This window comes from Chrysemys picta, chromosome 5, assembly GCF_011386835.1.
Source record: "Chrysemys picta bellii isolate R12L10 chromosome 5, ASM1138683v2, whole genome shotgun sequence".
In the NCBI taxonomy this organism is placed as follows: domain Eukaryota; kingdom Metazoa; phylum Chordata; order Testudines; family Emydidae; genus Chrysemys; species Chrysemys picta.
Window position 1 is genome coordinate 97,220,124 of NC_088795.1, and position 14,388 is coordinate 97,234,511.

The 14,388-nt window shown below is 42.2% G+C and overlaps 1 protein-coding gene across 2 annotated transcripts in view; it reads right to left on the reverse strand.

Moving 5' to 3' along the window:
- Positions 1–14,388, reverse strand: part of GRXCR1 (glutaredoxin and cysteine rich domain containing 1) — a 67,137-nt gene that overhangs the window by 17,149 nt on the left and 35,600 nt on the right. The window contains exon 2 of one of the 2 annotated variants that reach the window (XM_024107224.3): positions 4,132–4,371. In XM_024107224.3, the coding sequence (XP_023962992.1) occupies positions 4,132–4,371 (240 nt within the window). Of the gene's footprint in view, positions 1–4,131; positions 4,372–14,388 lie in introns of those variants that run through there. The other variant, XR_010601484.1, reaches the window with a different exon arrangement.

Sequence of the window (14,388 nt, forward strand, 5' to 3'; positions counted from 1 at the left end):
TCAGATTTAATCAGATTATTCCATGACACTGTGACAGACCCAGACCAGTGCGGTACAGAAGTCTGGTAGAGGACAAATATACTGGTCACTGGATGAGTAGTTTTCTGTTCCCTGAGTGACCAGAGCAGGGGCTGCACTAGAGTAATCAGGAACCTGCTAGAACCAGTTAAGGCAGGCAGGCTAATTAGGACACCTGGAGCCAATTAAGAAGAAGCTGCTAGAATCAATTAAGGCAGGCTAATCAGGGCACCCGGGTTTTAAAAGGAACTCACTTCAGTTTGTGGTGTGAGGAGCTGAGAGGTGCAAGGAGATAGGGTGTGTGTGCTGCTGGAGGACTGAGGAGCACAAGCATTATCAGACACCAAGAGGAAGGTCCTGTGGTGAGAATAAGGAAGGTGTTTGGAGGAGGCCATGGGGAAGTAGCCCAGGGAGTTGTAGCCATCATGCAGCTGTTACAGGAGGCACTATAGACAGCTGCAGTCCACAGGGTTGGAACCTGGAGTAGAGGGTGGGCCTAGGTTCCCCCCAAACTTCCCAATTGACCTGGACTGTGGGTTCTTCCAGAGGGGAAGGTCTCTGGGCTGTTCCCCAACCCACATGGTGAATCTCTGAGGCAAGAAAATCCGCCAATAAGTGCAGGACCCACCAAGATAGAGGAGGAACTTTGTCACAACACCTAGACCATTTAGAACATAATTGAAAAAATGTTACAAGACTTGTATCTGTTTCTCTTGTATCTGAAACACTCTCTCACAGAAGTCCTTTTCCTAGACCTCATGATCCACCTTATTTGTCTGATAGCAAGAAAGCAATCTTTTGGCCTCTCTGCTGTGTTGATGTAATGAATTCAATCTACAGCCTAGACAGAAGAGGGTGGCTGCAGGAGAAGCACAATAAAGACCTCATTTTATTTACTACCCACCTATGTCAACAGTACTATTACCACTGCTGTTCAGATTGAAATGTGTGGACCATTCAAACTTTCCACAAATAGGCTCACTTGTCCCAGGGGTATCTCTTCCTTAAACTAGCAATTTGAAGGAAAATGAACAGAGCACTATTTTGACTACTGGATTTAAGTGGGAGCCACTGAAATAAAGCAGTCTGCCAATACAACACAATCTTAGTTTGTGGAGAATAAGATACCTTAGCTTGTCAATTATTTTTTTTTCAGTCTCCAAATACATTCGGTTAAGCACCAGGAGAAAGTCTCTACTGATTTTTAGGGTTACTCAAGAAAACTTGGCAAAGTGTCTTTTTAAAGAAAGTTGAATACATATTTTGATTCAACATATGGCTGTTTTGGTGAACATGCCTGGCAGCAATCTCATCTGCTAGACTATTCTGAGAAAGCCAACAGCAATAGACCATAAACACAGTCTGAGCAAATTCAAATGCATATTTGTGGATTTTTTTATTTTTATTTTTTTCCAGTATTAGCTCAGCTCCAATATCAAGGATCTCCTGTTTGTCTATTCCATTTATTTTCATCAAATACATCTTTAGTTGTTGTTGTTTGTTGTTGTTGTTTTTTAAGTGTTTAGCAACACAAACAACTTAGTTTGTCTGTCAAGTCACTATCTCACCTCTAGTGATGGTTACTGGTTCCTTAACACCTTATTCATATATACATAAAGAATAAGTTTTTTGACATCCCAAGCTTCTGTTTTTTGCTTCTCCTATTCACATTCCTTTGGAAAACATCAACCTTTGCAACCCTTCAGTGATGTGGAAGAACTGAAAGTTCTTCTTGAGGTCTCTCCATAACTATAAAGTAAATACTTTAAAAATCATTCTAAGTAAGAAATGTGTTTTGAACAGTGGAGATGAACCCAAACCAAAACCTGGTTTCAAACATTTGTGAACCTTTAGCCCCATGGCTTGAGAATCTGAGTCTGGATTAAAAAAAAATCCATTTGGCCTTTAGGTCTCAACAGAATAGTACATTGCTCTTTTTTCACCTCCCTCCATTCTGATTCAGGATTATGCAGCTGTCCTCCTCCATACATAAAATGAAGAAGTAGCAACTTGTATGCAAATAAAGGGAATTTAACTAATTATGTGCATGATGTAGAAGAGTGCAAAACTGCACCTAAATTGAAGGAACTGAGCCCCAAACTCATAGAACAACTTTATATTTAAATACAGAGATTGCTATTTAATAATCTAATGCTGACTATTCTCAGAACTGATTATTGAGTATATTAGCTTTCATAAATGTGATATGAAGCCCATTTCCTTATATCCTTATGGTTTGAACTGTAAAGATGAATTATTTGGACGTGCACAAGTCCATGGGGCCGGATGCGCTGCATCCGAGGGTGCTAAAGGAGTTGGCGGGTGAGATTGCAGAGCCATTAGCCATTATTTTTGAAAACTCATGGCGATCGGGGGAGGTCCCAGATGACTGGAAAAAGGCTAATGTAGTGCCCATCTTTAAAAAAGGGAAGAAGGAGGATCCGGGGAACTACAGGCCAGTCAGCCTCACCTCAGTCCCTGGAAAAATTATGGAGCAGGTCCTCAAGGAATCAATTATGAAACATTTAGAGGAAAGGAAAGTGATCAGGAACAGTCAGCATGGATTCACGAAGGGGAAGTCGTGCCTGACTAACCTAATTGCCTTCTATGATGAGATAACTGGCTCTGTGGATGAGGGGAAAGCAGTGGATGTGTTATTTCTTGACTTTAGCAAAGCTTTTGATACTGTCTCCCACAGTATTCTTGCCACCAAGTTAAAGAAGTATGGGCTGGATGAATGGACTGTAAGGTGGATAGAAAGCTGGCTAGATCGTTGGGCTCAACGGGTAGTGATCAATGGCTCCATGTCTAGTTGGCAGCCGGTTTCAAGTGGAGTGCCCCAAGGGTCGGTCCTGGGGCCGGTTTTGTTTAATATCTTTATTAATGATCTGGAGGATGGTGTGGACTGCACTCTCAGCAAGTTTGCAGATGACACTAAACTAGGAGGCGTGGTAGATACACTAGAGGGTAGGGATCGGATACAGAGGGACCTAGACAAATTAGAGGATTGGGCCGAAAAAAACCTGATGAGGTTCAACAAGGACAAGTGCAGAGTCCTGCACTTAGGACGGAAGAATCCCATGCACTGCTACAGACTAGGGACCGAATGGCTAGGTAGCAGTTCTGCTGAAAAGGACCTAGGGGTCACAGTGGACGAGAAGCTGGATATGAGTCAACAGTGTGCTCTTGTTGCCAAGAAGGCTAACGGCATTTTGGGCTGTATAAGTAGGGGCATTGCCAGCAGATCGAGGAACGTGATCGTTCCCCTTTATTCGACATTGGTGAGGCCTCATCTGGAATACTGTGTCCAGTTTTGGGCCCCACACTACAAGAAGGATGTGGAAAAATTGGAAAGAGTCCAGCGGAGGGCAACAAAAATGATTAGGGGTCTGGAGCACATGACTTATGAGGAGAGGCTGAGAGAACTGGGATTGTTTAGTCTCCAGAAGAGAAGAATGAGGGGGGATTTGATAGCAGCCTTCAACTACCTGAAGGGGGGTTCCAAAGAGGATGGAGCTCAGCTGTTCTCAGTGGTGGCAGATGACAGAACAAGGAGCAATGGTCTCAAGTTGCGGTGGGGGAGGTCCAGGTTGGATATCAGGAAAAACTATTTCACTAGGAGGGTGGTGAAACACTGGAATGCGTTAGCTAGGGAGGTGGTGGAGTCTCCTTCCTTGGAGGTTTTTAAGGCCCGGCTTGACAAAGCCCTGGCTGGGATGATTTAGCTGGGAATTGGTCCTGCTTTGAGCAGGGGGTTGGACTAGATGACCTCTTGAGGTCCCTTCCAACTCTGATATTCTATGATTCTATGATTCTATGATTTCTTCAGAGGCTGAGCATAACTTTGTTCATTTCTTTGTTACTTAATCATGCCCCCCAACTTTTTCCTGTTTGTTTTATCCACCTGTTGCATCTTGTAGTAACCTAGACTGTGGGCTCTTTGGGACAGGGACCATGTTTTGCTGTATATCTGTACAGAGCCTAGCACAATAGGGCCCCAATCCTTGATTGCTCCTATAATACAAATAATAAAATAAAATAATTTCCCATTCTTATTGGTTAGGATCTACAACCACGACTACAGAGTGAAATTTAAACTTGTGCAGAACTTACCCCAAGATATTGGCCATCAATAAAGACAACAGGTAGTGATGGAATTTCACACACCCTCCTGCATCTTTCTTCTAGTTCTTTTCCATAGTCGCTGTTCAGAGCAATGTTTTTTTCTTCAAATTTCACTCTGTGATTTTGGAAGATCTTTCTTACTAGCTCGCATCTTTCAAACGTGGTTCTCACCACACGAAGGCTGGTAGTGTAAATTACAATGCGACCAAATTCTAGAACTGTAGACACCTGAAAAACAGAATGTTTTTATTGTCCACTCCAGTAAATAAAATGTTAGTAGTTGCATTTATTTCATGGCTGGACCAGTATCTTTCAGATTATTCTGTTCTTTTGAAATGTTATTTAAGCAGTAAGCACATCTTAACCTCTTTTCCAAAATTGTTGTTTTGTTTTTTTTCCCCCCCTCAAACATAAGTATGGAAGAGGATGAGGTGTGATTGCCATGCAGGGGCCCAATTAAGAGGATTTATGGTGGCTTTGCACAGTGGTGCAAGCAACTTTGAACACTGATGAATAGGTCCCACTAGTTCCAGTCTCTAAAAGCACAAATCCCCAGTTATGCAGCTATGACCTTCATCTAGGTATGAGATTAATCCACGTTTTGGGGATTTGCCAGATCCTATACCAAATACTGTTTTGTTCTTCCCCAACCGGATGGGACTGGGGATCCATATAGCCAGTGATGCCTTGATCTCACATTAATGCACCTTTCGTACAGGGGCAGTCAATAGGCGGATTGCGGGCCAAATCTGGACTGCCAGACACTTTTGAAGAGACCCCCAAAATCTTTTTATTTGCTTATTATTATTTTCTCTGGAGTCTGGACTTTGACTATACCTTGACCAAGAAATTTGGACCTTGACAAAAAATAATTGACTACCCCTGCTATAGTCCTTGCTATCATGATTCCTCATGAAAAGCCAATGCTATTGCCAGGAAAAAAAAGATGCAAAAGAGAGGCAGACAATTTTGTCTAACTGAAAAGGACTCGCATCTCTTGAGCGGCAACTCAGTACTTCCTGGTTTTTGCTGAGGATTCAACCAACAGTTTTACCTTTTAAAATGGTAAATTTAGAATAAGGGTCAGATCCAAACCCCATTGTAGTCAATAGAAGTTGAAAGAGAGAGTATGTGAGAGGGTCTCCCCTCTTTAAAAAAATGGCTTGCCTTTATAATAATGTCTAAGAACCACTATTGTATATCAAAGAGATATTAAGTTCAGACAAACACTGGATAAATAGTAAAACTCCTAGGTTATTAATTAAAGCAAAATGAACTCCCAAGCCTTTTTAGTTACGCGTTGCAAGAGCCAACACAAGAAGGTTTGATTATTTTAGCAATGTTACAGCAGTAAAGCCACAAGTTAGGAAACACTACAAAACAGAGACTTAAATCATCCTGTAGCAATTTGTAGAAAATGATTCTTGATGGGTGATTATTCATTTTTGAATTGTGTAACTTAACTGCAAAGGTAAAATTGCAGTCAGTCTGGGACAAACAACATTGGAAGTGTTGGTAGATAATGAAGTCATGATTTATCTTACTAGTCAAATGCACAAAAATGTCACTGGCAGCAAATTTATTTTACTTAGATTTTTAAAGGGTTTAATTTGTAGTTAAGGAGAGTCCTCAAGAAGAACTTTCAGGTCTTCCAGATCACCAAAGGGATGCTTCAAAAATATGGAATTTACCAATTTCCTACCCACCATCCCAGGGCACCATCCCATAAAGGAGCCAAAGGTTCTTTCTCTCTGATTATACTTCTTGGCTCTTCTGTTTGTAGGAAAAGTTAGTGTAAAAATTGATCTATTACTCACTGGCCTGTATTCTGTCACTAGAATCTACTATACCTCTTCTGAAGCAATTAACTCTTCCTTAGCTTTTTTCACATCTCCTGAATGAGAGGAATAGCTTGTCCCTTATTGAACCATTCAATATTCTACAGTAATGGTCCAAAATATTTCAGTAAGCCTCATCTGTCACCTTTGTCTTTTAAATTATATTCTCCTCCTTTATGGGTATTATACTATTACTAGCAGCTATTTTGCACATTCCCTATGGAGCAGAAGAGCTGATGCCAAAGTCCAAAAGATTTGCAAAATTAATAAAAAATGGAGAATTACTTCAAAGCAGATGTATAGCACATTGCACAGTTTGGGGTGGATGGGGGGGCGGAAACAGCTACTTATGCACAGGACAAAAGGGGGGGGGAGTTGAGCAATGAGCTATTTTTGAACGAATAGAAATGCTAATTCCAAAGATTTCTTTAACAGTGCTAATTCACAATCCCAGAGGCAAAAATAACCTTCACATATACCTCACTGGAAAGACTGGAAGTGAAAGAACTTTGGTTCTCACAAATGATGTTTTCCAACATGAAAAGAATAAAGTCATGTTAGATCTTGGTGGCATTGTCATAATGAACAGGAGCCAGAATCATCATCTCGAATAAACCTGGTCAAACGCTTTCCAGTGGAATTGCTTTCCCATTGGAAAATGCTGATTTGGCAGAATCAAAACATTCCCATGAACATGTTGCTTCTATTGAAACTTTAGGTGGAAACTAAGCAAGCCAACCCGCCTGCTGCCAGCTTGCCCACCCACTTCTCTTGCTCTTTGGTAGCCTGCCTTTTGAGGGAGATTGGGAGCCAGGGATCCCAGAGCTTCCTGGCTCCTGGGTAGACTGGTGCCACAGAGCTGGGGCTTCCCAGGTATTATGCACCCCAGCACCCTGTGAGGTGGGTTGCTGCAGAGTCTGGGAGTACATTGAGCTTGGACTGGAAATATTTTTTTTAAAACATTTTGGAAGAAAAGATTTTTTGAAAGTCTCTCCCATGGAAAATTTTGCATATCCTGTGTTCTGTTCTGATTTGGAATGATTTTTTTGGGGGGGGGAGAGGAAGAAATGCAACATTTGCTGGAAATTCCAGTGACCACAAAGCTCTAATTTCTAGTGCTAGTGGTTCCCAGTCACAGCAGATGGGATTGAAACAAAGGGTCATTATCTGGATTAGCATCAGCACTAGAGGTGTTTTAGCAGCATACAAGTCAACAGAGACATGGGGAAAGTGGAGAGCTGAAAGACTATTTGGAGCGATCACAGATTAGGCAGGTTTATGTGTCTGCATCTGCTTTTATGTTTCTTTATTTTGCCTAATGGGGTAATGAAGAAGCACACTTGTTTGTGCTGCAAAGATGTACCAAGGGCACAAGATAAATAGGAATTTAGGACATTTTAGTAAGATTTCTTCAAATGGCTTTCTGAGATAGAGACTGACTGTACTTGGCATTGGGACATTAAGCTTTTTCCTCTTTGCACTATACTTTTGCCTTCTGTAGCTGCACTTGATAATTCAAAATCCTACATGTAAATATACAGAAAATGTGGAAGTTCAATTCTCTTTTCTCTTATTAGTACTAATTCCTATTTTGTTACCCAGTTTGAAGGATAGTAACCCATGATATGTACTATAGAAATAAACCTTTGCAGGAAGTCAGCAGAACTCTATTCTGAATCAATATCCCTGTATCTTTGCTTTGCTGAGTTGTAAAAGTAGGTTCTTATCTGTTAGTCTCACATGTCAGTAGAACTGTAATAAACTAATGGAAGCAAAAAAATAAATTAATGGAAAAGCAGTTCAGAAAATGACCTTTCACAATTTAGCCCTAACAGACCTTACAGGGACGCTGTGAAACTGACTATACACAAAGTATCATTAATACATAAAATAAACAAACTGAAAAAAAAGTAAAGGAGATTCTTTCCCTGCCCCCGCCACACCCACACCCTAATCTTTTTTGGTTTTCGTAATCTTGTTAGCTTGTTACTATAGTAGATACAAAGTTTTCAGACAGAAATGTGATTTTCAAATAGACATTGTGCCTTTAGCCGTGATCCTACATTTCTGCCCACCTGGAGAGGAATGCAGGACTCCTAGACCCGTAGGGAATTCCAGACTGACTGTCACAGGCCTGGTGTAAAGCAGGACTTGGATGGTGGCCATCTTAATAAAAAATGTAAGCACTTTTGCAACCCTGCTTTCAGGAAATATTACTGTACAGCCAACCTTAGATTTTTCATGTATACTGGAAATTTAGCAAATCATTATTGATCAAGCAGTTTGTGCTCCAGAAAGACCCCAGGAGAAAGTATTTTTTCCAGAATTGCTGTAAGTGGTCTGGTCCATTCACAAGCAGGAGACACAAAAGTAATTTATTCCTCTCTCTCCCTATTTGGGAAATTGTGTTCTCCCTCAGATATAGAAACACCTAAAAAGAGCATCTAGTAGAAAAATGTCTGCAGAGATACTCCCTGTTGTTAGCAGTAGTAGGAATTTGTATGGTTTATTTTTAAGCTGGAACAATTACCACATATGTGTACCCCTATAACAGATGCTTTGACAAGAGCAAAATAAAGCTGACAGGCATTTATGGAACACCACCCAGGACTGGAAAATTATTCTTTAGTGCTCCTGAGATCAAACAAGACACTGGATGGTTCTATTGAGCTCAGGCCTGAAGGAACTCTCATGTTCAGTCTGTTAATTGGAAAGGATATCTAAATGCACAAGAGAACTCGAGTGCACAGAACTGTTCTGTGTAGCATAAGGAAGCTCAATGGCTCTGTCATACACAGAACACAAGAGTGCATCAAATCATAGTTAAACATTAAGGCTGTGGCAGGCAAACTTTTTGGCCTGAAGGCCACATCGGGTTTCGTTAATTGTATGGAGGGCTGGTTAGCGGAGGGGGTTGTGGCCTGGCCCCCACCTCCTATCTGCCCCATCCAACTCCCCCATTACCTGATGCCCCCCCCCAGGACCCCTGCCCCATCCACCCCTAGCCCCCCATTCCCTGTCCCCTGACCGCCCCCGGACTCCCACTACCCCCATCCAACCCCTCTTCTCATTCCTGATGGCCCCCCTGGGACCACGGCCCCCATTCAACCCCCTGTGCCCCCCCCGACCACCCTGACCCCTATCCACACCCCCACCCCCTGACCACCATCCCGAACTCCCCTGCCCTCTAGCCAACCCCCCCCCTGCTCTCTGCCCCCTTACCACGCTGCTTGGAGCACTGGTGGCGCTACAGCTGCGCTGCCCCAGGAGCTCGCTGCCCCAGGAGCTCACAGCCCCACTGCCCAGAGCATTGTGTCAGTGGTGGAGCAAGCAAGCTGAGGCTGTGGGGGAGGGAGGACATCAGGGGAGGGGCCGGGGGCTAGCCTCCTGGGCCAGGAGCTCAGGGGCCAGGCAGGACAGTCTCATGGGCCGTAGTTTGCCCACCTCTGTTATAGGCCTATATTTCTTCACATTAGTGGGGTGAGTCTATATGAGGTTGAGGACCCATACCTTAAAAGGCTCAAAGTGAACAACACACTTGAACTATATAGAAAGATGTAGCCTGCTGTTAACTGTGAATATCCCATTAACTCCTGAGTTTTTGACTTGTAATAAAAGGAATATTTCATTTACAGAAAAAGTAAAAATAAACTGAATGATGAGGCAGCTGGTAACATACAATTAAATGCAGCACTGTACTGCACTATTAGAAATCCACAAAATAAATGCATATTTACCCACCTTTTCTGACCCTGCCTCCAGCATTCAGTAATATAAACAGTGCAATTCAGGATTTATTGTGAAGATGGCAGTTTAACAAGATGAACAACAGATGCTGCTTAGTTTACTAAAATTTTAATTTTTTTATTTTGTTTTTTTGTTTTGCTTTATTTTTAATACGTAAGTTGGTTAAAGAATTCATATTGCATAGGGTTAATTTAATGGCTATTTTACATACATATAACTGAACACCCTCAATTTTAAATCTAGATGGACTCCAGAAATCTGTCATACTTGTTTCTAATAACAGGAACACAGAAATACAGGAATTCCCAAATTCCCAGACTGGATCAGACCAGCGGTCAACTTAGTCCAGTATTCTGTCATCAACAGTGACCAGTACCAGATGCTTCAGAACAAGATACAAAAAACCCTGCAGTAGGTAGTTATCGTGTAAGGTGCCTCAGGGAAAGTTTACTCCTATTCCCCAATAGTAGAGATTATTTTATGCCCTACAGCATGTTAAGGGTTTATATCCCTTCCAAAATTCCTCGGGGTATTTCTTGTAACGTATAATTACTATTATAACTTGGATATTCTTATTATCCATAAATGTCTAATCCTTTTTGGACTCCTTTTCAGCTTCTGGCCTCAATGAGATTGCAGTGAGTTCCACAAGCTAGTTTTGCATTGTGTGAAAATATAATTCCCTTTGCAAGATTTGAATTTGCCTTTTGATTTGATTTAACATCCCCTTGTTCTCACAGTATGAGGCAGGGTGAACAGAAGTTCCCAATCTACCTACTCTGAACCATTCATTGTTTTCTACACATTATCAGGTCCTCTCTCATCCATCTCAGCTAGGATTTTCAAAGGAGCCTAGGAAAGTTAGACACTGAAATCTCATTGAAGTTCAATGGGAGTTGGGCGCCTAACTCCTGGGGCTCTTCTGAAAATCCTAGCACATCTCTCTAGTAAACATGCCAGTCTTTTCAATATCTTCACATATGAGAGCTTATCTATGCCTTAGATTAATCTCTCAGGAGAAATCTTGCTATATTGCAATTAAAGAGGAAGACAGCAGAGTCTTCTTCATGGCTTCTGCTAAAGATTTTACTCCTCCATTAAGTGCAGAATTGGGTCCTTGGATTGAAACCATATTGTAGAAACACTGCAAATAGTGCTCACACAAGTAATCAACGTACCAACATTAGCTGCATTCCACATCAATACTCTAATTGATTTCAATAAGATTACTTGTGTAAATAACCTTGCACATGTGTGGGAATGTTTGAAGGATTGGGCCCTAATCTACTAATTTAGGGAGTGCCACATTATCAGTAACAAAACTCTGGAACTGCTAATTTGGGGCTTGTTTACATTGGCAATTTACAGCGCTGCAACTTTCTAGGTCAAGGGCGTGAAAAAACACCCCCCGGAGCGCAGCAAGTTTCAGCACTGTAAAGCGCCAATATAGACAGTGCACCAGCACAGTGGTATCTATGCCCATCACGGAGGTGGTTTCTTTAGAGTGCTGGGAAAGCTCTCTACCAGTGCTCTGCTGCGACCACACAAGCCACGTTACAGCACTGCCACGGCAGTGCTTTAGCATTGACAGTGTAGATTAGCACTCATTCTTGAAGCATTTCCCATAGTCTGACTTGATTCTGCCTTGCAAAACTCCAAACACGCATGGTAAATAAATTTTTTTGAGGGTAACAAGCAAGTAAAATATTGCTTTCATTAAAATATTGTAAGTTCACATTAGTAGAATTTATGCCTCCGCTGGTAAATTTTCATAACAATTTTGCAAGCATGACTCAAATGCAAATTGCATTCATAATCAAGGAGAATGAGTAACTTGCACCAAGTTACCTTGATATTGCTCACATGTCAGTTACTCAGTTCCATACCCTTGCATGACAATTGCTCTTAAATGTTCTACAAGTGTTGGCTGCAGATTTTTCTTAAATGCCCAAAGAGCAATAATAGTTGCCTCAAGGAAGGCAATAACCTCCAGACACAGACCAAGACTTTTTTTCTCCTTTAAATATGTGCCCCAATTAGGCTCTGAATTACGTGACACAGTTTTTCAAAATGGAATTGATGGGGGCTTTGAAAAACTGGGCCACTTACTCCAGAACCTCAATAAGGATTTAGGGCTCTGATCCTGTTCCCATTGAGATCAACAGCAACAGTATCCTTGAGTTCAGTGATGCAAGGTAATGCTGTTATAACTATAAAGGGAAGGGTAACAGCTGTCCTGTGTACAGTACTAAATCCCTCCTGGCCAGAGACTCCAAAATCCTTTTCCCTGTAAAGGGTTAAGAAGCTCAGGTAACCTGGCTGGCATCTAACCAAAGGACCAATAAGGGGACAAAATACTTTCAAATCTTGGGGGGGGAGAGGGGGAAGGCTTTTGTTTGTGCTTTTTGCTTGGAAGTTCGTTCACTCTAGGAATTGAGAGGGACCAGACATCAATCCAGGTTCTCCTCATCTTTCTAAACAAGTCTCTCCTATTTCAAACTTGTAAGTAAAAAGCCAGGCAAGGCATCTTAGTTTTACTTTGTTTTCTCAACTTGTAAATGTACTTTTTACTAAAGTGTTTATCTTTGTTTGCTGTACTTTAAACCTAAGACTAGAGGGGAGTCCTCTGAGCTCTTTAAGTTTAATTACCCTGTAAAGTTATTTTCCATACTGATTTTACAGAGATAATTTTTACCTTTTTCTTTAATTAAAAACCTGATTAATTTCTCCTTGTTTTAAGATCCCAAGGGGGTTGGATCTGTATTCACCAGGAGTTGGTGGGAGGAAGGAGGGGAATGGTTAATTTCTCCTTGTTTTAAGATCCAAGGGGTTTGGATCTGTATTCACCAGGGAAGGTTTCTCAAGGCTTCCCAGGGAGGGAATCCATTGGGATGGTGGCAGCGGACCAGACCTAAGCTGGTAGTTAAGCTTAGAAGTTTTCATGCAGGCCCCTACATTTGTACCCTAAAGTTCAAAGTGCGGATACAGCCTTGACAAATGCCCTATGTGCCTAACTTTAGCACCCATTCTTTAAAGTCTCATCTCTAATATTTTAATACTTTGTCCTTCTATAGCACATTCTTCCAAAGTTTCACAGACAAGTTCATCATCACATGCCCTTCTTAGCTAAGAAGTATCCCCATTTTAGGGAAACTGAGGCAGAGAGAAATTAAGTGACTTGCATAAAGAAAGTCTGTGGCAAAATAATAGTAATATTTAGGTCTTATAAAGAGAAGCCAGTGTTTTAACCACAAGTCCATCCTGCCCCTCCTTTGAATTTCAGATCAACAAACATTTGAAGGATGCACTGGAGTTTTAAGTGCTCACTAGCTACTAGTAGGCTGGCCCAGATCATAGGAGAAGTTTGGTTTCCTTTCATGAAATATGAGTCTGATTCTGCACTCATGCAACATTTGGAACTCAGGCAGGGCCTTATTTAAAGTAAAATACCTGTTTCCTACCCTTATGGCTTTAAGGGAATCTTATGCATTGCTAAAAGAACATCAGGGATTTCCATCTAGCTTATTGTGTGGCAGGAGGAACTCAGGCCAAGAAACCTCTCTCCCAAAGAAATCCCCCATCCCCCATGGATTTTGCCTCCCCCAAACACCCCCTCACCCCTATCGCTAGCCCCTGGCCCTGCCGCTCCCCCATCCAGGGAGCATCCAGGCCATCCACATGGCTCCTTCCTTGCCCCTCCCCTCCACCAGACTCCCAGCCCTGGCCTATGCTGCCTTCCCGTCCCCCCCATGATCATCCCCAGTGTCCCTGGTGGCCCCTACTTCCTCCCTGCTCCCCTTCCTCCCTTGAGCCCTCCTATTTTGCCCCGTCACTGCAAAAAATAAGCTCCCCTTCTTACTCACTGGCAGCGGCAGGCACAGTGACTCCAATGAGCTCAAGCAGACAGGCATGTACCTGAGCATAGCTGGTGGGTGGGACAGGCCAGGGACAGCTTCCCACTTGCCCCCTCTGGAATGTGCCACCCCCAGCATCTTGGGAGGGGCATGTGACCATTCATGCCCCTCCCTAGCATCGCCCCTGATAAATGGGTGTTAATTTCATTCATGGGTCAATAAAGATGAAAAAGCTGTTATTCAGCCAAGGGTGGTCTGGTAATGTAATACATTAGAAAGATTCAGCTGCAATGGTTTGTACTGTCCATTGAACATCCTTTTGAAAAACTTTTATGGTGAAACTTGAAGCAAAGTGAAGTTGATTTGGGTTTGAGATATCATTACCAACTCAAACGTTGGATCCAGTTCACCAAAGCTCATAATCTTGGGTCAAGTTTCAAGTGAACCTGCACTGAGTTCCAGAGATGGCACCCACGCGGAACCAGTGTCAGGGAGGGATTTATGGAATCAGAAAAAAATAAGCTTCTATACTATTTACAGATGTTAAATTAGCAGTGCAGTGCTTCCATTTGCCAAGGAAGGGTCCATATGCGGTAGCTGCTCCAGTGCCTCAAACTCTACAGCTTGTATTTCATTTGGGGACTTCAAGGCAGCAGCAACATAACTTCAGGCAGCAAGCCCCAGTAGCCTATCACAGTGGATGAGCACAAAGAAGCAGGGATTAGTAAGATCTGCCATTTTCTCTGTCAGGAGAGAAAAATGAATGGAGGAGCACTCACAATTTGGGGTTCCTACACATGCACCAT